This window comes from Pleurodeles waltl, chromosome 11 (assembly GCF_031143425.1).
Source record: "Pleurodeles waltl isolate 20211129_DDA chromosome 11, aPleWal1.hap1.20221129, whole genome shotgun sequence".
In the NCBI taxonomy this organism is placed as follows: domain Eukaryota; kingdom Metazoa; phylum Chordata; class Amphibia; order Caudata; family Salamandridae; genus Pleurodeles; species Pleurodeles waltl.
The window spans coordinates 681575555-681599812 of NC_090450.1; the positions used below are offsets into that span (position 1 = coordinate 681575555).

Here is a 24258-nt window from a genome sequence, read left to right on the forward strand (position 1 = left end):
TGCTGTGACAAACAAGTCTATGCTTGGTGTGCCCGAAATATTGAAGGTCCTTTGGATGACAATGTTTTAGCTCACATGTGCAAGAAGGTTTCTTGCCTGCTTAGAGTCTGGCTATGTGTTGAGGTTTCCTGGTAGGTGAATTGTTTGTAGAGGTATTTGCGGTTGTATTGTCAAGTACAAAATATCTTGGGCTAGCTTTGATAGGGTAAAGGATCTTGCCCCCCCCTTATTTGCTGAGGTAGAACAGGGTAGTTGTATTGTCCATTTGTATCAAAACTGTTTTTCCACTCAAATGTGCCTGGAAGCCCTTACGGCTAGGAAGACTCTTTCCATCACCAGGTAACTGATGTGCTTCACCACATCTGCGTCGATTCATAGATTGTTTATCTTCAGGGGACTGTGTTAACTGCCCAATCTCTGTGGGATGCATGCCTCCGTCGTTACGGTCACAGTGGGACTGGGGTCTTACATGATCTCTTTATGCTTAGGTTTGCTGGATTCCACATTGTATCCCCCACTGACCTTTTGCTGTGACAACCACTAGATCCTCCCAGCTACTTGTGGCTTGTGACCATTTGTTGCAGATCCATTCCTGGATGGTGCACATGTGCAGTCTTGCGTATGGCATCAATGGGATGAGGAATGCCATCATTCCCATGAGTTCCATGACAGTCCTCACTGTCAGAGACTGACCCTCTGATACAGGTGAGTTTGTTTCTCAATGGCCTCTATTCTCTTCTGAACAGGATAGGCCCTTGCTCTCTTGGAGTTAAGTGTGGCTACTGGAAACACCTTTTATTTAGCTCCAGCTGAGGTGATGACTTCTTCTCATTTATTGTGATTCCCAGGAGTTGTAATTTGTGCATGACCGTTTGTATGTCTTTCTTGCACTTGTCATTTGATTTCGCTTTTTACCAGCCAGTCATCCAGGTATGAGTAGACATGGATTCCCTGTCTTCATAAGTGTGCCACTACTGTAGAGAGGACTGTGGTGAGGACTCTAGGTGCAGAGTTTATGCTGAAGGGCAATACTGTAAAATGATAATGTCTTTAGTCTAGTACAAACTGTAGATATTTATTTTGATTTTAGCTCATAGAAATATGTAAATATGCATCCTTTAGATCTAAGGTGGCCATGTAATCTCCTTCTTGCAGCAATGGTATTTGTTCTTTTAATGTTGTCATCTTGAAGTGCTGTGTTTAAATGAATTTATTTATAAACCGGAGGTCCAAGATTGGTCTTAAGGTAAAATCTTGCTTTGGAACCAGAAAGTATGGTGAGTAGGTCCCCATGTTTCCTCCTGCTTTGGCATGTGTTCAGTGGCTCTTTTTAAGACTAAATTCTTTACTTCTGTTATGAGTTGTACTAGTTCCTCTCCTTTAAAGGCCTTCACCTTTGGAGGTATTTTGATTAATTCTATGCAGCATCCGTGATGGATTATATTTAGGATCCACTTGTCTGTTGTTATGTTTCTCCACTCCAGGAGAAACTCCTGGATTCTGCCCCCAACTGGTGTTGTGTGGAGTGCTTTTGTTGACCGAGTCATTTGTTTGATGCCCCAGCACCCTAAGGTGGTTGTCCCCTTCCTTTCGCCCTTCCCTGAAAGGGCCGCCTTGCTGGGTGCAGCCACTGTTAGTATGCAGGAGGTTGTGTGGCTTGGTGTGAAGAACTCTGTTGTTGGTGTTGCTGCTGACTTGTAATTTTTGTTTGCTTTTATCACCATAAGTGCACCTGGTATGCCCAGATGTGGGTCCCTAGCTCACTATGCCACTGAATTCAAGCTAGCCTGGCTGACGAAGGGTGACACCCTGAAACTAGTCCCAGGACGCAGGTTTCCGGCCTGGCAGTTCGGGCTGGACTGTTCCCATGGGGAACAGGGTCAAGACTGATTTACATATGGCTGTGTCCAAACTGGGTTGGCATGGTGAGCAAAAATAATTGATGGAGTAAACCCTGATCTGTGACTGGGGGGTGAATGTTTGATTGGTTCCACATTCCGTCCATCATTTTTGTTTGTTTGCCCTGTAATAAAGGGAACCCTACCAGAGGGGCTTCTGTTGGGGATGCCTCTCTTGTGTGTGCCCCTGAATTGCAGTGCTCTCATTGCTCTTGCGTTGTCTTTCTTTATCTGCTGCAGGGTATCGTCTACATCTGTCCAAAAAGGACATCTCCTGTGAAGGCCATGTTTATTATAGATGCCTGTACCTCTAGCTTGAAACCTGAAATCCTAAGCCAGGTGTGTCTTCTCAGGTGGTTCCTGTGCACATTTGTCTGCTGGCTGTGTCTGCCGCATATAGCACTGACTTTAGCCATGTGCCCGTCCCTGCATGTATGACTGCCTTGGCCCTATTTCTGTATTCCTCTAGGAGTTGCTGCATGAGGCTTTCAATCTCCGGCTCCTGTTGGTGCTCATAACGATTCATGAGGGCGCTGGAGTTAGCCATCCTCCATTGTGTGACAGCTTCCCTTTCCATCTACCTGCCCACCAAGTCCAAGCTCTTACTTTCCTTCTCAGGTGGTAGTCCCGTGGAGGTGGGAGCATTGTTTCTAACAGTGGTGACAATAATTGAATCTGCAGTGATAGTACCCTTAATGTATTTTTGAGTGCTGAGTGAAATGTTTATATTTCTTTTCCACTCTGGGTGTGCCTGTTCTTTGAGTGGCTGGCTCCCTGAAGGCCACCTTACCTTAATCCACGATGCTAGGCAGCATGGGATATAGATTCCCCTTTTGGGATGGCAACAGGGTCTCTAGAAGGAAGCATGTGCCCTCCTTCTCCTCTTCAAGTTGTACTCCATAGGTTTCAGCAACTCTCATTACTAGCTGTTGTACATGGACAGGTCATTGGGGAAATGGCCTCGAAGGGTGGTTCGGCATTGAGGTCCTGCCATGTTTCCTCAAAATGGCTTGAGTTGTCGAAATGTACATATTCTGCCTCTCTGATTTTAAAGAACTCTTCCTGTTCTTCATCATGGGACTCCTGGTTCGACAGTGCCTTCTAAGCAGACTGATCATCATCAGCCTCTGTAGTTGTTGAGGGCCATGAGGGAATACGTAATTCTTTCAAGGAATCATCAAATTCCTTTTTTCTCTCGATGAGAGCGGCCATTTCAGCTTCAAGCTTCCTTTTCTTTCTTTCGAGCTCTTGTGCCTTTTGGTCTGTTTCGGCCTCCGGCAGGTCTTTCTTTTCAGCGTAGATGGCTTCCCCATCTCCGATGCTATCGCCTTCTCTTTCCTTCGCTCTTGAGCAAGGGCTTTCAGAGGTGCCTTTAAGCCTTTGATATCCTTTGGTCAGGATTCGAGTGGCTCTTGGTTTTGGCTGACCTTCTCTCCCCGTTGGTTTCTCCGCTGAGGCTGCTTTTGGACATTTATGTTCTGTGGACTTAAGAGTCCATGCCTTTCGGTGGCTTTACCTTTTTTCTATCAGCATTCTTTGCCCCCTTTTCGTGAGGCTCAGTCTTTTCCACCTCGGGCGGAAAGACCTCGATGTCAGAGTCTCCCCCTCTCGCTGACTCTGCCTCCTCCACGTTCTCCTCCTCATCACTCAAAAGGCCTAGGTGTTAGAGTGATTCCTGCTTCTGAGTCACTGCCGTGGTGTAGTGCTCGAGTCTGCCTGCATCATACCTTTAAGGTCTTCAGGAGGAATGTGGTGCAGGCCTCACACCTGTGGTCTCCCTGGAAGGCAAAGGTTGCAGACTTTGTGGGGTCTCTTGGCTAATTTGTGGTGGCAGTTGAGACAAAATGTAACATTTCCATGACCCTTATTTGTCTCTTTTCTCTTTATTATCCGTCGACGGTGAAGTTTGCCAGCGATGTCACACGGTGGGGCCGAGGATGTTTCCCCTCTCATTTGTTGGTTTCCTTTAATCTCGCTCAATGACCTCTTTGATTTTCTTTGATGTTCTTCCAAAACATTAGAAAAATCCTAAGTTTTTCAGGGCTTCTCCATCGTCCTGTCAGACCTAAAGGCTGAAAAAAGAATCTAAATAAGGTGACCACACACACAGGAACTTCAGGGGCCCCATATGACGTCACACAGAGGACAGACTTATCACCAAATGAGGGTCGACAAAGCCCAAGAGTGGGGAAAAAAAAAAAGACTAGAACACAAGGTTTCCGGACGCAACCACTAGATGGTAGAATGATGATAGGATGTGAATCCAGAAAAAGGATTCATGCTGCAAAACACAATCTATTATGGAACATTGGCCCCTGCCAGTAAAGGTAGCTAACTTAGGAGCACTAGGACCCAAGAGCTCAAAGGCATTACATAGATCATGATTGGCTAACAAAGGAGAAGCAGAGTCCCTAGCATCTCAATTCTGGCAAAGATGTAAGGAGTTGGTCACATCATTGGGGTTACTCCCAATAAATACGAGGCATAGCCCAGCTTGGCATTAAAATCTCAAGCTAAGGGCAGATTAAAAGTAACTCCCTTAAGAAGAGGGCTTTTACAAAAAGTATCACTGAAAGAAAAACAGAGAACTAAAGTTGGTATTGGCATGAGCAGAAAAGTCATTGTTGTAAACACGGACTATAAATAACCCAAAATTCAAAGCCCGGGTCAAATGAAAAGCTTGGTATAGCTTGCTACCAGTGTCTTATAGGGGTAATCACACAATCTGAGGTGACCTTAAACCAGGGATTACTGCGTGTAGCTGACAAAGCCATCAAAAAACCTTCATCACCCCAAGCCTTCTGTAGCAGGACAAGATCATAATGCTACATATAATTCCACCATTCCATGAACAATAGCACAATCACTTTTGAAGCATCATAAGCGGGAGACCACCCATCTAGCTCTACAAAAAAGTATAATACCATTAGATGAACTGGAAATAATACAAACATTGCCAATGGGTAACCTTATTTTTCAGGTGCTCTATAGCGTCCACTGTCCCTGGTGCCAATACTGAGACGTTAGCTAATAGAACCATGTATGTACAGGGGGAGGGTGGCAGGTGTAAAGTTGGTTCCCCCTTCAGCCATATTTGAGGCACCCCAGCAACTGTTTCGAGGGTTCGGTCAGTGCCCGAGGCAATACCCTCCCTCATCAAGGCAACGCTTCCTCGCTTCCGGCATGTCTCCACACCACATCTCTTTTGAGGGCATGAAGAGTTAGCAGGTAAAATACAATCTCCTGCATTAGCATTACTACAATTTCTAGAGGCCAAATGTACAAGTTCTTTTGGCTCCCCGTGGGCAAGTCCAGTAGACCTTGCAACACTGCGTTCAAATAATTCTCAGTCTGTGTTCACAGTGGCGTAACGAAGGCCCCCGCAGCCCCCGGGGACCCCTTCAGGTTAGTACCCTGGCTTGAAAGCTTCTGAGTGAGCTTGGAGAGAGGCCCCTCTGTGTACTTTGCAAGAGACCACCCTCAAGTTTCATTACGCCACTGGCTGTCATCCTGTTATTGTGGGAGTTGAATTTAGATCATCTGGAAAGGAATTAAGCTTAGTGCTAAATAGTTCATCAAGTTCATGAACATAGCTGATTAATCCACTGTCAACCACTTTGTCTGGGTCTCAGTACTGACAATAGTCACCTTTCCCTTGCCTTGATGGGTTTCCTCCTGCGCTTTGCTGGTGGCCTCATCCCTGGAGATTGGAAGATTTCCTGTGAGATTCCACATGCTACGTTTGCCATCTCAAACTGCCACAGATCTGGCTGGGGGGGAATACCTGGTGACTTGGGTGGTTCCAGCAGCTAAATGATAGGTGAGGAATTGTTCTGGGATAAAAATACAGGCAGGGAAGTGAGAGTTTCCTCTGTCAAGGAGAGTCAACACTCTGGAAGCTCAACTTCTTTTACTAGGACCCATCTTTGGTGGAACCTCTCGAAGGAGGGGGCTGGGGCTGAGTGGATGTAGCGTTGCATTTCCCCATTTTTCTGAGCAGTAAATAAAAACGACATTGTGATAAAGGAAATACAAAGGGTTCTGCCTGCACACAAGAATCAAGAGGATGGCCCAGCCCCTTCCAGGCAATGATGGACGAAGACGGGCCTAGACTTGGCCCAGGTAGCACCATCTACGGACTAGTTTGATGCAGAGCCTCCCCACCTCCAATACACAGAAGGGCTTTCTGATGTATGTAATCTCTGGCTCGACACTTTTACAGAGGGCATGGCTAGTCTCCCAGGGAAAAGTATGACATCCCTTACCCATCTTTATGGGCAGAACACCTGGTACTATCATGTGCACAACAGAGTTCCAGAACATCTACTTGGCCAATTGCTGCCTCCTCAATAACACAGCACGATAATGCTATGCTGATATCACTCTGCAGCAATATAATTAATTCCTTCCCTCTCTCCCTACCCCCTTACCCTCCTTCCCTAAGGCCCAAGCATGTGTTGCCTGGTGGGTAATCGGAGTCCCAATCCACACCAAGGTATCCCAACTTTTCCACAATCCTCTAACCCAGACTCCTTGTACTCATTTCCTGTGATGAAAGGAGTTGGAAATTAGGTTAGAGATCACAAGAACCTTTGGGTGGAGGGTACACATGAGAAATAGTTTGAGTGGGGCATGATGGAGGTATAAATGACACCCAGTTGGGGCAAAGTAAAAGAATGATTTCCATTCACAGAGATGTGAAATGCACAGCTGTGAGTGGGACAAGGTGGGAGAGTGATTGCTCATCATAACTCTTGCCCAGGTAAGGGAAAAGGAGGTGACAGGGATAGAATGCAGAAGTTCTCAGGGGGATGCACACTCAGTGTAGCCTAAGCCACACCACACAGTCTTACAATCAGTTCAGTACATTTACCACACAGGTTTAATGCCAAATAATCAGGCCTTATTAATTCCCAACAGCCCTCCCCTCTCCACAATATTATTAACCACCATAATTTCTAAATATACCTTAAATGGTCATACGTACAGACATTAGAAACAATCCTTACAGACCATGTGCACAAGATGATGACACTGCCATACAATTGGTGAAAGCACTGCCATCAACAGCACTGTCACAAGCCACAATAAGATAAACCTACAATCACTTGAATAAATCCAGCATAACCAGGCAGTCAGTTCATGCACACAACATCACATCGTAATGACCTACCGGGATTGTGATTTGTAGGTAGAAACCACCTTAATCTGGCCGAACAATGGCTAATCAATCACCCAATGTAGAAAAGGCAGTTAGCGCACCCACCATTACAATTAAGTTTCACAAAGATCTCCCAAAGTCTAATACACTTTATCTTCATACTAATCAGATCACTTCTAAAATAAACACTGAACATACTCTTGACTACTCTCACACAATCGGCAAGCATCAAACACAATCAATTGATGTTTTCCCAATTCCGAATGAAAGGGCAACCAGTTACAGAATGTGCTACCATGCCATGAAAATGACCTCTACACAAATGTGCGCAACATAACTTAACAAGACCAATATCCCCTAGTAGAGGCAGTTTGTTTCCTGTATAGAAAGTCAGGATGCTAATGATATGGGTGTATTGGAATGAACATGAATGTGAAGTGAGGAGATGATGAGGACGTGGAGATGATGAGTAACCCTAATAAGCTAAATGGTGTTCACTATATTTCCAGGTGATGAGTATCGGATTGAACTAGTGGAATACTTTCTTTTCAAAAACACTTTTGTTCAGAGGTGCGCGAGAGCTCTGAGTACCGGAGGTATTCAATTCTAGGTAAAAACGCTGCAAAAATTAGATCACTTTTACCCACCAAAGAACACAGAGCAAGGATGGGTCAGCAAGGAGGAATCGCATGTTCAAATATTATTATACACTACATGGCATCTGAGATAGAATGCCCAAGATGGGTCAAGTACAACCAATCTCCAAACATTGTACAGACAGATAAACTGAGGTGAGAAAATGAAACACAACTAACAAGATTTTCAGAGAAGTGTATTCTAATTACTAAAATGCAGATCAATAGACTAAGTATTAACAAATGTGACTTAACTGTACAAGTTTGCAATCTGTCATGATATAGATCACATGCTGTGTGCTATCATACTAGACAGTGGTGGGTCTGGATTACTGCTAGGAGTTTACTTTAAGAGTTTAAGTACCAGTTTTCAGAATGACTCATGATCACATAGCCAAAACCCAAAACGACACATCACGCAGACTCCATTTTAAATCATTGTGTATTTTTCCTCAATCCAACGGGTGTGTCTGTTTGTACCTATTGAGTATGTAATGCTTGTAAAAGCAAACTACCAACACCCCTGCTTTACAGTTTGGTCAGACATGCGTGGCACATGTGAATCTACAATACAACAGGCTGCAAACTGTTGGTTAGTGGTGAGTTATATTTTCAGTTTGTAGCATGCTGTTTTATATCAAATGCTGTGCACCCACATAAAAGGAGCGCTCCATTCACTTAGGGCTGAGGTTGATAGAAAGTAGAGCTATTTGTAGTAAATAATGTCTTTAAAACTGTTTGGCTCATTTGAGCATCTTTTTTTCCAATAATGTAAACAAAAAATTGTTAAGCCTGACAGACTTTAGGGTGGTTTTACACAAAACCTTTTGCCTTCTCCCCTTCCTGTTTACTGAAATTGAGCTTTGTTGGCTTTAGGACTTTGTGCACTTTATCACAGGAAACCACAGCTAACATCTTGTGCTAACTCTTAAATATGGTAAAAATGGCTTGCACCTGACTGGCCCATTTTATTTAGTTACACGTCCCTAGTAAAGTGGTACAAATGCACTCAGGCCGTGTAAATTAAATGGTACTAGTGGACCTGCAGAACGTGTTGTGCCACCCACAAAAAGTAGCCTTTTCAAACACGCCTCACATTGAATTCTATGTACAGTTTTAAACTGTTAATTTGACCTGCCAAAAGAAACCTTCCAACAGGCCTAAGCCTACCTTTTTAAAACATATGTGTCACCCCTAGGGTAGGCCCTAAACAACCCATAAGGCAGGGTAGATGGTATTTAAAAAGTTGGTATGTACTTTTACATTTTATATGTCGTGGTAGTGAAAAGTTCCTGCATTTGTTTACTACTTTGAGTACTACCTCTCCCATAGGACACCACTGGGTTACCTTATTCCATTTAATAAGCGCTAACCTTGATTGGGAACAGGTACCAATGGCATGTTTGGTCCCAAAAGAATTGTAATTTACAACTCTCTTTAATAGTAAAGTAAGATTTTAAGTCACAATTGTGAAATTGCCACTTTTAGAAAGCATGTGTCCTGGGTCACATGCCTGATTAGCATGGCAGCTGGCCTTTGTGCATTCCTCCCAGACAGTGAGACAAAGGAAGACTAGGTATTGGCAGAATGGTCAATCCTGTCAGGATGTTTGGGCTGGAGTCACCCCAAGTGCATTTCAAAGAAGCTGCCTCCAGCACAAGATATAGAAGGACCTAGCTGTTTCTCCCACTACAAAGGCTGGCACCAGGTATAAATACTGGACTCCCAGACCAACTCTTCACTTCACTCCTGGACCTGTAGATGACCCCCAAAAGGACTGTCTTGTACTTCAGTGGACAGTCCTGCTGTATGAGGTCTGCCTTGTCAGAGGGCTGCCCTGGTGCTTAAGGCCGGCTGTGCTTCTCAGACAACTATCCTGCTGCTATCAGAGGACTGCCCTGCTGCTTGAGGCTTCCCTTGTTTCTCAGAGGGCTGCCCTAGTGCTTGAGGCCGGACTTGCTGCTTGAATGGAGAGAACCATCTCCTTGTTCCCAGGAAGACCTGACTGACCTCCTGTTCTGAGCTAGGAACTTTGGAGACATTCCTGCAACTGCCCAGCTGACCTGCTGCAACTGGATCTGTCTGGACTTGCAACTTGCCCTGCCTGGCCATGCACTGGACCTGCCTGAGCCTTGCTGATCTAGGCTGGAGTGAGTTAATGATCCCCAAGAGGTGCCTCCCGAGTTCCTGGCCCCTTTGCTGGCATCATTTGATATCCTCCTCTGAAAGCCTGAAGTTCTGAACTCTCCACGCCAAAACTTGAGAGGTAACTTTTTCAGCAGGTCTCACCTGGCCCCTGTATCTGGCCCTAACTCTTATGTGGTTGACCTGAACCTGTGACTTTGTCCTGGTCAGGTTTGACCAAATACCCACAGTTAACAGTTTCTCCTTTTTGCCACTATTTCTTCTTTAATACTTTAAAATTGCATATCTCCAGATTTGATTGGATTTTTGTTGTTTTGGTCTCATTTTATTTATTGAATTTTACTCTACTTTTCTTAATTGGCGTGGGATATCTTGTGTTGCGTTTTCACTTTATTACTGTTTGTGTGCTGTGCTGAATAAATAATTAACAGAGAACCTCTAAGTTAGCCTGACTGCTTTTCTGCCATGCTTCCAGAGAGTTAATCAGAGGTTAATTTAGTGACTTTTGTGTTTCACCCTGACAAGGATTGTAGTTGTTGCTTGAGAAGGGTTATTACCCCTTAAATAAAAAAAAACAAGTTCTTAAAATAATGTTTAGTGAATGCGCAAGCAGAGGTTGCCGCCTTCCAAATATCCATAAGTGGGATGCTGCCAAGAAAAGCTATGGTGTCCTCTTTTTACGAATTGAAAGCACATGTGAGATGTCGGTCAGTTATCGGTTTGTATGTGAATAAAATACTTGAATGCAATGCGCAATTCATCTGGCTAGGTCTCCTTTCAAAATAGGTTTCCCGCAATGTGTGGGAACTAAAGAGACTAATAATTATTGCCTGACAATGCATAGTTCCATCAATGTAGTACACAAGTGCATGTTTGACATCCAGAGTATGCAGTGCCCTTTCTGCTCTGCTTGCAGGATTTCAAAAGAACAACTGGACATTCAGCACTATGAGGTGAAAAGATGATGCAACCTTTTGATGCAACCATGTGTATGTACTCAAGACAACATGTTTTTGAGGACATGAATGAATGGTCCTTACACTGATGCTTATCGTTCATTACTCGCTTTGAGTCTTATGAGAGGATGCGGATTTAGAAAGTGTCACCTTATTAGGACATTTTGTGTGTGTTCCATCTCAAAAGCATCCAAAAGATTTGAGGCAACAATACTAGATCCTCCCAATCACCAGATGCCTGCACCACTGGGATGCTAGACACTCATGCAATAGAACAATTAGGAGATGTGCATTAGGAACTAACACTATTCATTAAGCCATAATACCCACCAGTTTTATCGCCATTCCCTGGAAAGTTGCAATCATTGCCTGGGATATCTGTGATTATCCAGTCATGAGAAAAAGTAAGCTAATTGGGTCTTCAGGGTTCCACCTAGATAATTCTGGAGGTGCAATGGCTGTACATGGGACTTTTTTAAATTTACAGTGAACCCTAATGAATTTGGTTCACTGTTCTTTGTTTGTGAGACAGACATTGTTGTGCTGTATTCTCTTTTATTAGCCAATTGTCTAGATAAGGATACAAATAAATACCCTGCTGGTGAATATAAGCCTCCATCACAGCAAGACATTTTGTAAACACTCTTGGGGCAGCTTTTTTGCCAAAATGTAAAACTGAAGTGGTATTGCTTTGCACCTGCCATAAACCAAAGTTACTTGCATTTAATCTGAAGAATAATAAAAAATTTAAAAAAACAGGTGTCCTTGGAGTGCCCCTTGTACGCAGGATGGCTTTCTGCAACATTTACATTTTGAAATATATGGCCTTCAGGAAGAAGATTTGCACATCCAAGATGGGACATGTTGAGTAGTCCCTCTTTGGTATGAGGAAATACATGGTGTATACTCCCTGTCCTCTTTGATGTAATAGTATTTCCTTTCTTGCTCCCTTAACAGTGAGTGAATCTCTTCCAGCAATTCCAGCATAGGTTCTTTGCTTGTGTGAATAGGGATGTAGGAGCTGTGCAGCACAGAGGAAAATACCCATTTCCCTGTAATTGCTCTCCTTCACTTATGAGGCTACTACCCAAACCCTACCCCAACAATTGTTTTGTGCTCAGGGAAAATGAACACACAGTCACTGTATGGATCCAGCAGACATTGCCTATGGATTGGTGCCTCTGCAGTTGCCTATATTGTTCCCACAAAATTCCCCATCTGAAAGAGCTTTTTTTGTGGTGGTGGTGGTATAGTTCCACTTGGGGTAGAGAATATGGTATCCTCTTTAATGCTTGTCGGTATAAAGGCGTGCCACGCTGTGTTTTTTGGCATCATTTTAATGGGCTTGGCTGCTGAATGCCATCCACTGATTTGGTGGAGTCAGTGTCCTTTTTATACATGTTGCTATCATCCTGAAGGTCTAGGATGCATAGTTGTACTTCAGGCTGCAATCCACATCTGAAAAAGCTGGTTTTATGGTTGTGTTGCTGTTGCGCTTGGGGTAGAGAATATGGGAACCTCTAACACTTGTCTGTTTAGCGGCGTGACACACTGTTTGTTGGCATCGGTTTAATAGGCTTGGCTGCTGAATGCCATCCACTGATTTGGTGGTGTCAGTGTCAGTGTCCTTTTTTAGAGTAGAGCGCGCAAAGCGCTCTGTCCCTGGTGTAATCTCTCTATGGGCTTTTAACCATGCCCATATGTTTGGTTGGTTCGTGGGCTTGTCTTTTAAAATTCACTTGATTTCATTAGTGAAAAGCATGCACTCGTCATGCCTATTTCGGTGTTTAGCCCTCCTTGAGTGCCCCAGCCAGCTACTGAAAACATACAAGGCTCGATGTTTTCTGTATGGTTTCTGGACTACTTTTTATTTTTATTTCGTAGGCAGCGCAATCTTACTGGGCAGTAATCAAGCGCTGCGCATGACATTGACCCCGTTACACACACAATTGCACTTTTGCTGGTTACATTGATAACTGCACTTTTGCCGGTTACATGGATAATTGCTCGTTTGCGGATACGTTTCACTGCAAGCGAACTTCTGTTTCCTTTAGTGTGTCTGCTTCGTGCTCATGGCATCCGTCAGCTCGCTTATGTTAAACTGTTTTACTTTTCAGTTTATGTGGCAAGAAAAGTCTGGTTAGGAGTTTAAAACTCTAATAGCTCTAACTCGAGCAAATGCGAGACCCATTGCATTGCAAATACTAGTTATATTTGTCAAGGACCTCATACACATGTTGTCATCAACCTGTAGGTCTAGGATGCATAGCTGTACTTCAGGCTACAACCCACAAATACATAGCCAGCGGCAGCAATGTGCATGGACATTGCTGTTGACTTGGAGCAAGACAATTAGAGCATCTAAAGACCTGTGCATGCCTGTATAGGAAATGATTATTCATTTTCTGTCAATGTCCGCTCCTTGGATATTTTTCAGGTTGGTGTTTAAGGAACTCTCATTTCATTCCAGTGGAAATGGTCATACCAGCTTAGAAGTGCCTGAAAGTTTTAATGCATCATACAGGTGATTCCACTATTTTCCCTTTTTCATTAAGGCACTTGCTCTCATTCTTTAATGGATTTATTCTGATCTGTGTGACCAAGTACTCCAGCGGGGTTACAAGCCTAAATTGGATGATCCAGTTCAGTTTTATATTTGCACTTATGTCTAGGTGTTCTACGTTGTGTCTTCACTGGGCTTTTAAAATGTTCTGCAGAGTTTAAACCTGTTTTTACAGGGGGTAGACAGTGGACAGGAGGCTGGACAGTCTTGGGCAATGTTTCTGAGAGGAAATCATTTTCCTCTTGTTCAGAACAATAGTTACACTATGCCAAAGAGCAGCTTAGTGAATTAATGCAACATAAGAAAAAGCGTTGTCTGTTGGTTGATGCTGAAATGGGATACTGCTCCATAGGATCTTAACATCTCACTCAGTTTAGTACATTTACCAGGTACCCTTGGTCCATGGAACCAGATCTTTACATGGTTGACTGTGGTCCTCCTCTTTATCTGTGTCCTTTTGAGGTGGGAGTATAGATGGTGAATAAGGAATTGTGTCCTGTGGAGCACATGTTTGATGTTCTATGGGCTGCATGTTGGGTTCAATGGCTTTAAAGATGCTTCAGAATGTGATTCTGGTGTATCTAAAAAAAAAAAAAAAATCTACAGTGCAAATGTTATTTTTCGTTTGATTCCACATTTAACTGAGGTGGTAGATTGTATGTTAAAGGAATGATTGATTTGGCTACATTTGTAGGCCTAAACACATTGTTCTGAGGTATTTCTAGAATATACCTGTACCAGTGTAGATAAAAGAGCATTTTTGATTCTAGTCTCTCACTATCTGTTGTATCGTTGTGTGGAGGATTTGTGAATATTTTTCTTGTACTCTTTTGGGGGACAAAGATATTTTTGGTGCTTAGAGTCTGTCAATACCCAAAGTAGGCCATGAAGAGGAAACTCATTCAGTATCGGCCTTTTTGAGTCCAATCATCCTTTGGTGTCAAAGCTATTTTTAGACCAAACCTTGTGCCTCAAGGAAGGGTTTCAGTACCCTGGCAGTTGATGGATGTCGAGATTTGGAATGAGTCTGTTTGGCCCTTTTTAGGTTGTAGCATGTGCTCCAAGTGACCCTCGTGCTGGTGACACCCAACATGAGATGGAGTTTCTACACCTCTGTGGATTTAAGTCTCAATACAAATTCTTGTACAGACACATCATATGAAAATGATGCATCTTTCTCTAGATTTACCTTTGCTGGACTATAGAATCCTTGTTTGCATCAAAGTCCTCTTAGAGACCCAAAGCTGTTGCGTCTTGATCCTTTTTACTCCACGGCAGGGATGCAAGCCTAACAGAAATGCTGACACACCATACTGCTTTCTTCATTGTGATCTTAATAAAGGCACATATTATGTGTCAGAAGCTAATCAGATCTTGCCAAGTTCCTATGACAGTGAACGCAAAAATTGTATTTTACATTCTCTCTCCTCAAATAGTCATTCTCATACGAACTAAAATGCAAGCATGCAGGATTCAACATTTCTTGATGGATCAATTTGATATTTCTCTGACACGTTGATGAAATTGTGGATTTTGTTTAGTACCATCTAGTCACTGTTGCATGACTCAAAATTAAATTTTTTACCAGTCAAGGTTGCGAAGGCCGAGCACCCAAACTTTAGTTCTAACAGAGACAGCAGTAACAACATAATCTCAGGTGGAGTTTGCATGTTGATAAATTGAGATTGTGTGTTTCGGCTATGTGGTCACAAGTCATTCTCAAAACCGAAACAAACTCTTAAAGAGAACAATTTGTATAATTGCAAACCCGCCACTAAATGAGCAGGGTACTACATTGCATGTGATCTACAACAGATGTCAAACATAATTAGTTTGGTGGATTTAAATGAACTTGTGTATAAACCTCTGTAATTAAAATAGATGTGTTTGCGAGGGAAACAGAAAGTGAATAACGCTGTGGATACTGTAAAGCCCAAGTACCAACTCAATACCCAAAAAGGAGGAGCAGAAGCACTGGTATTCATAAAAAGGCACAACACCATTACCAGACACTTAATGAAGATAGGTTAATTATCAAAGATTTGAGGTGTGGTAATATAAGGGGTGCATTCTACTAACAAATATGTGGGCGAGATGTATGTAGGTGGGAACTTGCAATTCTGTAAAAGACGTTACCTAAGTACTCCAATGTTAAGGAGACAATTATTTCACAGCAAATGAGCTTGCCATTTTGATGAAGTGTGGGAATACACTTGTGAATTAACGTAGACTCTCTACATGCATTGAGAGTCCTGAAATCAAAGGTACTTCTTCAAGCCTTTCCAAGGCTTACCTTGCACCACTGCAAACAAATTAGGCCCAAAGGTCTCTGCCTGTGATACGACTGGTGATGCCTCAAATCCGACGAGCAGAGTCTCTGTTGAACTACCAAGCATATCTGGAGGTTTGGCTGAAACAGAGAAACAGGATGTTAGCATAATCCACGAACACAGTTCAGGTTTCTGCCTGAGTGAAGGATTAAGGGCCCTTTCCTGGTTCTGGTAGTTTGCAAGAGTGTTACAGAAGCAACGGATGTGCAACAAACAACTTTTTCAGAATTAATTTCCCAACTTGGAGCACGTGAATTGAGATAAATCTTTAAACAAACGGGAAGGAGAACGATCTGTCTCACAATGAGATAAGGCAGACATAATGTCTCTGGGATGAGCAGTGAAGCTTCTTCAAAAAGATTAGAATCTAAAGAAACAAAGAAAGGCTATCAGGAAAGGATGAGGGCTAGTAGGAAAGGAGAGAGCCTCTTAGGGCAGAGTATACTGCATGTAGGACAACAGTCCAAATACATCATAATGTTATTTACCTTCAGTAACGAAATATCTGGTAGAGACATATTCTAGTTGCAGATTCCTTACCTTAGAATTTTCCCCCAGGCGTCAGACTGGATCCGGAGATTTTTTTCTTCGAGCAATACCCTTGCATATCGGTAGGTGGCGTCGGTCGACTCCGCAGGCGTCATAGGCATTGTGGTCGCCGTGATGACGTCGGGAGTAGTCATAGACGCCGCCCTCACGCAGTGACGTCAGTTTCTTTTACCAACTTTCCACGCCAGAGCGCAGAGCCGCTAAGAACACTGAGATTGGTGCGCCAGAGCTAAGGACCTGAAAGGGGGAATCCCTGTCCCTAGAAATCCGTTCGCAAGCAGGGAGGATGGGTGGGCGGTAAGGAATCTACAACTAGAATATGTCTCTACCAGATATTTCGTTACCGAAGGTAAGTAACTTGTACATCTGATAGAGACCTCTAGTTGCAGATTCCTTACCTTAGAATAGATACCCAAGCAATGCCATCCTCTGTGGTGGGCTGCGAACTAAGATCATACTAGAAAGTCCTGCAGGACCGAACGACCAAAGTAACCGCCTCGACGGACCTGACTGTCCAGGCAGTAATGCTTAGCAAACGTGTGCAGAGACGCCCACGTAGCTGCCTGACAGATATCCAGGACAGGAACTCTGCATGCTGATGCAGTGGATGCAGCAGTGGCCCTGGTAGAATGAGCCTGCAAGCTGTCAGTAGGTTGCTTTTTCGCCAAAGGGTAGCACATTTTGATGCAAAGAAGCACCCATCGAGAGATGGTACGTTTCTGCACCACCTTCCCTTTCCTCGCACCCACATAGCCAACAAAGAGTTTATAGTCCACCCGGAAGTCTTTAGTGCGATTGAGATAGAACGACAACGCTCTTTTTGGGTCCAGAAGCTGGAGTCTCATGGGAAGGATGTGGGGGTGCGCAGAAGGTAGGAAAAGTGATGGACTGGCCTACATGAAACGGTGTAACCACCTTAGGAAGGAAGGAAGGAAGCCCTAGAGCGTAACACCACTTTGTCGGGGTGCACGGACAAGTATGGAGGCTTTGAAGAAAGGGCCTGAAGCTCACTCACCCTGCGAGCAGAGGTGATGGCGATGAGAAAGACAGTTTTGAGTATGAGGAGCCGTAAGGGACAATTATGCATTGGCTCAAAGGGGGTACACATCAAGTAAGTAAGCACAAGATTAAGATCCCACTGAGGCATGATGAAGGGAGTGGGAGGAAATAAGTGGGTGAGCCCCTTTAAGAACCTACTCACAAGAGGAGATTTAAAGAGTGAGGGCTGATCAGGAAGCCTAAGAAAGGCGGAAATGGCAGATAGATACCCCTTAAGGGTGCCCAATGCAGAGCCCTGCTGAGCTAAGAAAAGAATGAATAGAAGAACCTCTGAAAGAGGGGCAGATAGTGGGTCAACAGATTTGTTGGTGCACCATGCCACAAATTTATTCCAACGACAGGCGTATACAGTTTTAGTCGATGGACGCCTGGCTGCCAAGATAACATTGCAGACTTCGGGTGGAAGGGCAAATGCTGTCAACTGTTGCCGCTCAATCTCCATGCATGAAGGCGGAGGTTGGACAGGTTCGGGTGAAGGACAGTCCCCTGCTGCCGCGACAGAAGATCCGCCCGATGAGGAAGTCTGAGTGGAGGATCAATGGGCATGCTCAATAGCTCTGGATACCACACTCTTCGAGCCCAGTCTGGAGCTACCAAGATAACTTGGGCCCGGTCGCTCTTGATTTTCTTGAGAACTCTGGGCAGAAGAGGGATAGGCGACAAGGCGTAAAGAAGACCGGAGTTCCACTCGAGATGAAAAGCGTCTCCGAGCGTGTGCCGCCTTGGAAACTCCAACGCGCAAAATAGCTGACATTGCGCGTTCTCTGCGTAGGCAAACAGATCTAACCAAGGCTCTCCCCACTTGAGAAAGAGACCGTGCGCCGCCTCCGGATGGAGACGCCATTCGTGATCAGTGTGTCGGAGGCCAAGTTCGTCTGCTCTGGCATTGAGAGCCCGCCAGATGTTGAACCATCAGGGTAATGCCCTGATGTTCGAGCCATGTCCAGAGGCGTAGGGCCTCCTGACAAAGGGTCCAGGACCCTACCCCGATTTGTTTATTGGAGTACCACATGGCGGTAGTGTTGTCCGTGAACACCTGCACTACTTTCCCTGTGAGAGAGGGAAGGAATGTTTTTAACGCAAGTCTGATCGCTCGGAGCTCCAGCAAATTTATGTGGAGTCCCGACTCCGCTGGAGACCAGAGACCTCTGATCTCCGCCTCTCCCATGTGGCCAACCCAATCCAGAAGCGATGCATCTGCCACTATAGAGAGATCTGGGTGGGAAAGGGAGAGGGATCTGGCAGTGACCCAATTGGGATTCGAAAGCCACCACTGCAGGTCTTTTGCAGTCCCCTCCGAGATCTGGACCATGCCGGTGAGATTCCCCTGATGCTGCGCCCACTGGAACTTCAAGTCCCACTGCAGAGCCCGCATATGCCACCTGGCATGTGTTAATAGCAGGATGCGGGAGGCCAAGAGGCCCAGCAGCCTCAGAGTCTGTCTCACTGAAACCCAAGACCAAGACAGAAAGATCGGAATCATAGCCTGAATGTCTTGGACTCGCTTTTGGGGAGGATAAGCCTGAAACCGCACTGTGTCCAGAACTGCTCCGATGAAAGGGAGCGTCTGACAGTGGGGGGTCAGGTGTGACTTCGGCACGTTGATAGTGAACCCCAGCTGGTGCAGGAGGTTTGCCGTAGTCTGAAGGTGGGAGACAACTGTCAGGGGCGAAGGCGCCTTCAACAGCCAGTCGTCTAGGTAGGGGAAGACTGAGACCCCTAACCTGCACAGATGAGCTGCAACCACCGCCATCACTTTCGTGAACACCCGAGGGGCACTGGTAAGGCCGAAAGGGAGCACGGTAAATTGAAAGTGCTTGTGACCTACCACGAATCATAGGTAACGCCTGTGGGCAGGCAGGATGGGGATGTGGAAATAAGCGTCCTGCAAGTCCAACGCTACCATCCAGTTTCCTGGGTCTAAGGCAGACAGAACCTGAGCCAGGGTGAGCATCTTGAACTTCTCCTTCTTGAGGAAGTAGTTCAGGTCCCGAAGATCTAGGATAGGACGCAAGCCTTTGTCCTTCTTTGGTATCAGAAAGTAGTAGGAATAACAACCACAACCTACTTTTGGCACAGGGACCCTTTCTATAGCTCCCTTGGCCAAGAGAGCTGCGACTTCCTGGCGGAGAAGCACCAAATGATCCTCCGAAAGGGGATGGAAGGATGGCGGCATGTGTGGTGGTGCAGATTCGAAAGGGAGGGAGTAGCCCTTCTGAATGATCTGCAAAACCCACCCGTCCATGGTTATATGTTCCCAGTGGGGCAGGTGATGGCAGATTCTGCCACCTACTGGGTGGGAATGAGGGGACGGACTAGGAAGGTTTGGAGGCTGCAGCAGGTGCAGAGGTGGACTGGACAGACCTCTGGTTCCCAGTCCCACGAACACGTGGGATTCCGCGCCCCCGGCCGCGCATAGGCTGTCCAGCATGCATGGCCCGGTGGCTGGGTAGAGGACGCGGCAGAGCGCCCCTTCCATGGCCACGAAAGGGCCGAAAAGCGGACTGTGGGGGGCGTGTTGCGGCAGAAAGGCCAAGGGACCGAGCCGTAGCCCGGGACTCCTTGAACCTCTCCAAGGCAGAGTCCGCTTTGTCTCCGAAGAGAAGGGTGCCATCAAAGGGCATGTCCATGAGTGACTGTTGGATATCCCCAGAGAAGCCAAAAGTACGTAACCAGGCATGGCGCCGTAAGGCCACTGTCGTTGCAACTGATCTGCCTAAAGTCTTGGTCGTATCCAGCCCACAACGGATCGTGAACTTTGCCGCGTCTCTCCCATCATTGACTGCTTGGGAGACGATAGCACCGGCCTCCTCCGGTATCTGCGGAAGGACTTGCGCAACCGTATCCCACAGTGAGTGGGAATTACGGCCCAAAAGGCATGCGGTATTCACGGACCGCAGCGCAAGGCTGGAGGAAGAAAATAACTTCTTACCAAATTGTTCCAGCCTTTTGGATTTCCTATCCGGGGGTGCTGAAGAGAACGCGCTAGATGAAGAGGACACCTGGATAACAAGACTCTCAGGTGTAGGATGTTGGGACAGGAACTTCGGGTCGTTCGGTGCAGGCCGATAGCGGCGAGCGATCGTCCTGTTCACAGGAGCCCCTGTGTTGGGTTTGGACCATGTACCCAAAAGGACGTCAGTTAGGGCCTCATTGAATGGGAGAAGGGGTTCTGAAGTAGAAGCCCAAGGCTGAAGCACCTCTGTCAGGAGGTTAGACCTGACTTCAACAGTAGGTAGCTCAAGGCAAAGGACCTCAGCCGCCCTACTAACCACCATACCATAGGTAGCTCCCTCCGCCGTAGCCACGGTAGGAGGAGACAGCATGCCAGCATCAGGAGAAGTATCAAGACCACTGGCTTCGCCCAAGTCCTGTGCCCAGTCCATAGTAGGGTCTTCCTGGTATTCATAAGCGTCCAGGGACCCCTCCAATTTCTCCCTGTATTCGTACCCATAGAAAAATGGGTCAGAATCTGACCTCGGGCGAATGGGGCCCACCGAAGCCGATGGCGGCGTCGGTTGACGCCACTCTGACTCGTCGGGAATGAGAATTGGGTCGATAGAGGGCACTACCAACGTCGGGAGCGTCGCTAAATGACCCGGCGCCGGGGAAGGTCTCAATTGTGCGACCGGCGTGGGTGCGGATCCGCGCACCGATCCGGAGGTGACCTCAGTGGCCGGGACCGAAGCCGCCGAAGCAGAACCCGCAGCCCTCAGCCAAGCCCCTTGGGCCCGAAGGCGCCATATCGGGGTCGGCATGCCCAAAGATGAGGCGCATGGCCTCCTAGAACTCCTTGAGATGGCGGGGGTCGCTCCAGCTCCGGGAAACTCGGGGAAGCGCGGAATCGACCCAGACGTAGGCTCCGAGGACGGAGGCCTAGTTCATGGACGCTTGTCCCGCGTCGTGTCAGCCGAGCGACGGGGTGAAGTTGGAGAGCAATGGGACTTCTTCTTCTTCTTACCTTGACCCGAAGATTTCGAAGACGACGAGTGGTGATGGCTCTGCGACCGATCTCGAGACCTTCCTCTCGAGCGAGATCAGTATCTATGTGGAGTCGAGTGCCAGGCCGCCATCAGCTTTAGGGACCGCTCCCTCAAAGCCTTCGGATGCATTGCCTGGCACTCGGAGCACGACTTCGGGTCGTGGTCGCGCTCGAGGCACCACAGGCAAACACGATGAGGGTCCGTCACTGACATCATGCGGTGACAGTCCTCGCACGGCTTGAACCTGGTCTTCGGGGACATCCTCAACGCACCAAAGGTTGCACCAAAAAAGTTCGACAAAACGGTCGAATACAGCCAAAAAATAGCCGAGGGTAGCTCTCTCTCGGATCAGCACGTGGCACGGAAAGGAAAGAACTGACGTCACTGCGCGAGGGCGGCGTATATGCACTACTCCCGACGTCATCACGGCGACCACGACGCCTGTGGAGTCAACAGACGCCACCTACCGACGCGCAAGGGTATTGCTCGAAGAAAAAATATCCGGATCCAGTCTCACGCCTGGGGGAAAATTCTAAGGTAAGGAATCTGCAACTAGAAGTCTCTATCAGATGAAGCAGATAAGACACTTAGGAGTGGGTAAGAGCCTAATAGGAAGAGAGTGGCAAGTCAATGTTTCATGACCAATGAAGGTGGAAGAATCTATTTAAAGTAGGTAAGAAAATGAAACTCCTGTGTCAGGGTGCACAATCGACTTTAATGAAACCTTAGAATGGGGATCCATTTTACATTTCAACCTCTTAACATTTTAGTTAAAAAACGCTTGCGTCTTACTGTTGCAGATTCTAGAAATATCTGCATAAATCTTGCTATGTCTCCCATCTTCTTTCTTGTCTTGCTGAACCTGCTCTTTGAAACATCTTCCCCTTGCTTACTGATGCAGATTCTGAGCTTTATGCTTCCCTTATTCAGCACCACAAAATCACACTCTCCAAGCTTGTGTCTCTCCTTTTTATCATGAACTCACTGTCACTAAGCTTGGTGAAATCCTTGTTGAGGAGTTCCTCTGCGGTCAACTTGGAGAAGTTGTCATCATCAAAGGGATTCCAGCCAGCCACATCTGGAGGGTTGTAGACATTCTGCTGTGAGGTTCGGGGTGACCCTGAGGGAGTAGTTGTAGCAGACCTAGAAAGGAAGAATACAAAATCATCCTGAACACTGACACATTCTCAGCCCCCTCCTTGCCCAATCTTCTTAACAGATACTTTTTGAGTACCCATACAATACTAGTACTTTTAAGGAAACATTGAATTGGTTACATTTTTCTACTCTGCTTCATAAATTCTTGTTCTGTTGGGAGGAGTATCTCCCCTACTGGTGTCCACATAGTCCCAATGATTACTTTAGTTTCCTCAGGGTGCAGATGTGAACAGGACAAATCTCCACCACTCCATGTCTCAAGGAATCGTCAAAAAAATATTGGAATGACTAAGGGGTTGGGGAGAGGAGTGAAAATCAGATGAGCATGGGAGATTGTCACCTTCTACTGACATCCACCCTACCCACTAAGCCATGTTGGTTTGCCTTTGCCTTGTTCACAGAGCATGGACTGCAGTTTATATACTTTTAACATCTTTAACAAGATCACAGCTGCTACAATCCATCTTCTAAATTTGCTGTACTTGGCTACCAGGTATGTCACATACGCAGAACTTCAAAACCCAAAGCCCCCATTTCTCCTCATGACAATTTCAAAGCATACCCATATAACGTTCTGTAATTTCCACAATTTTTTAACATCCATCATATAAAAAAGTGTTATAGCTTTGAAATATCAATATGCAGAATTCTGAAACTGGCTGATTGGCCCGCTAACTATGGACTGTGACTAAAATGGCATTTGCCACAAAACACTTACCAGGATGGCCCACCAGGTAAGAGCTTTATTGCCTGTGTGACACATTAATAACTTTGTTTTATATATACATCAATTTAAAGTTAGTTTAGTTTTGAAAATGTTTACTGAGCAAGAATGCTTCATTAAAAATAAAAGTGGCGATGCAAGTTAACTAGAATTATGCAAGTTCATCTCACACACAGACACACACACACACCCCACACGGTCATGCAAGCAAGACTGTGACATACTTGGACTTATTGAGGCTGGCCTCAGCAGCAGCAGCCTGTAGAAGCTGAGTGGATTTACTGGCAGGCACCCCGAAAACAGCACTGTGGGTCACATCGCTAAGGATCCGTCGATGGCCAGAGCGTTGCGTTTTAGGTGATGACGGAGGAGTCATGGAACCCATCTTTGGAGCAGTAGCCTGTGCTGGTGCAGATGCCGGTGCTGGTGGTGGTGCTGCTGCTGCTGCTGCTGCTGCTACTGCTGCTGCAGCCTGGGGCTGAGCCCTGTGATGCCTTGGAGGTGCTTGCAACTAAAGGGATAAAAAGTTTTATTAATTAGTGTAGTTAGCTGTCCCATGCTTTTGAAGCTTTTTGCCGGACACCCTCTTCTCAAGCCACTTCTCTATTCACTTATGCATTGTATTAACACCAGCAGTTGGCTAAATTCTGATTCTTTTGTGTTTCGTGAGTGGCTGACAATGTTATTTTATTTTCAGGATAAAATTTTGCTAAATAGCAAAAGAAAGAAAAGCTTAGTGTAAATGTAACAAAATATGGGCCCCACTTTCTAATTGGTTAATGAACGCAAACTCCTGGTGAATCTATTTTCTCGATATAACCAGACTGTGGGTGTGCTGGGAATTCCAAATACTTGTATTAATTAGAAGAAGTTAATGGAAATATGCTGATATTTAGTTATGTAGCTATACATTGATACATAAGCACATCATTGATCATACGGTATAAGAATAGGGATTTCTAATATCTTTTTAAATCTTATGCATTCTGAGTCACGAGATTGGAAAAAAGTTAATTTAGTATGCATGAGTTTCTTGAGCAAGTTATTAACTATTTTCCTGTAGACTGTTTTGTTAACCTCCTCTAAAAATGAAACCG

At 45.6% G+C, this 24258-nt stretch overlaps 1 protein-coding gene across 11 annotated transcripts in view; it reads right to left on the reverse strand.

Annotated features, from left to right (window-relative positions):
• Positions 1–24258, reverse strand: part of AAK1 (AP2 associated kinase 1) — a 244600-nt gene that overhangs the window by 107735 nt on the left and 112607 nt on the right. For all 11 annotated transcript variants that reach the window (XM_069214196.1, XM_069214193.1, XM_069214195.1 and 8 more), the window contains exons 14-16: positions 23386–23672; positions 22265–22422; positions 15652–15768 (exon numbers count right to left, since the gene is read on the reverse strand). In XM_069214196.1, the coding sequence (XP_069070297.1) occupies positions 15652–15768; positions 22265–22422; positions 23386–23672 (562 nt within the window). The remainder of the gene's footprint in view (positions 1–15651; positions 15769–22264; positions 22423–23385; positions 23673–24258) is intronic.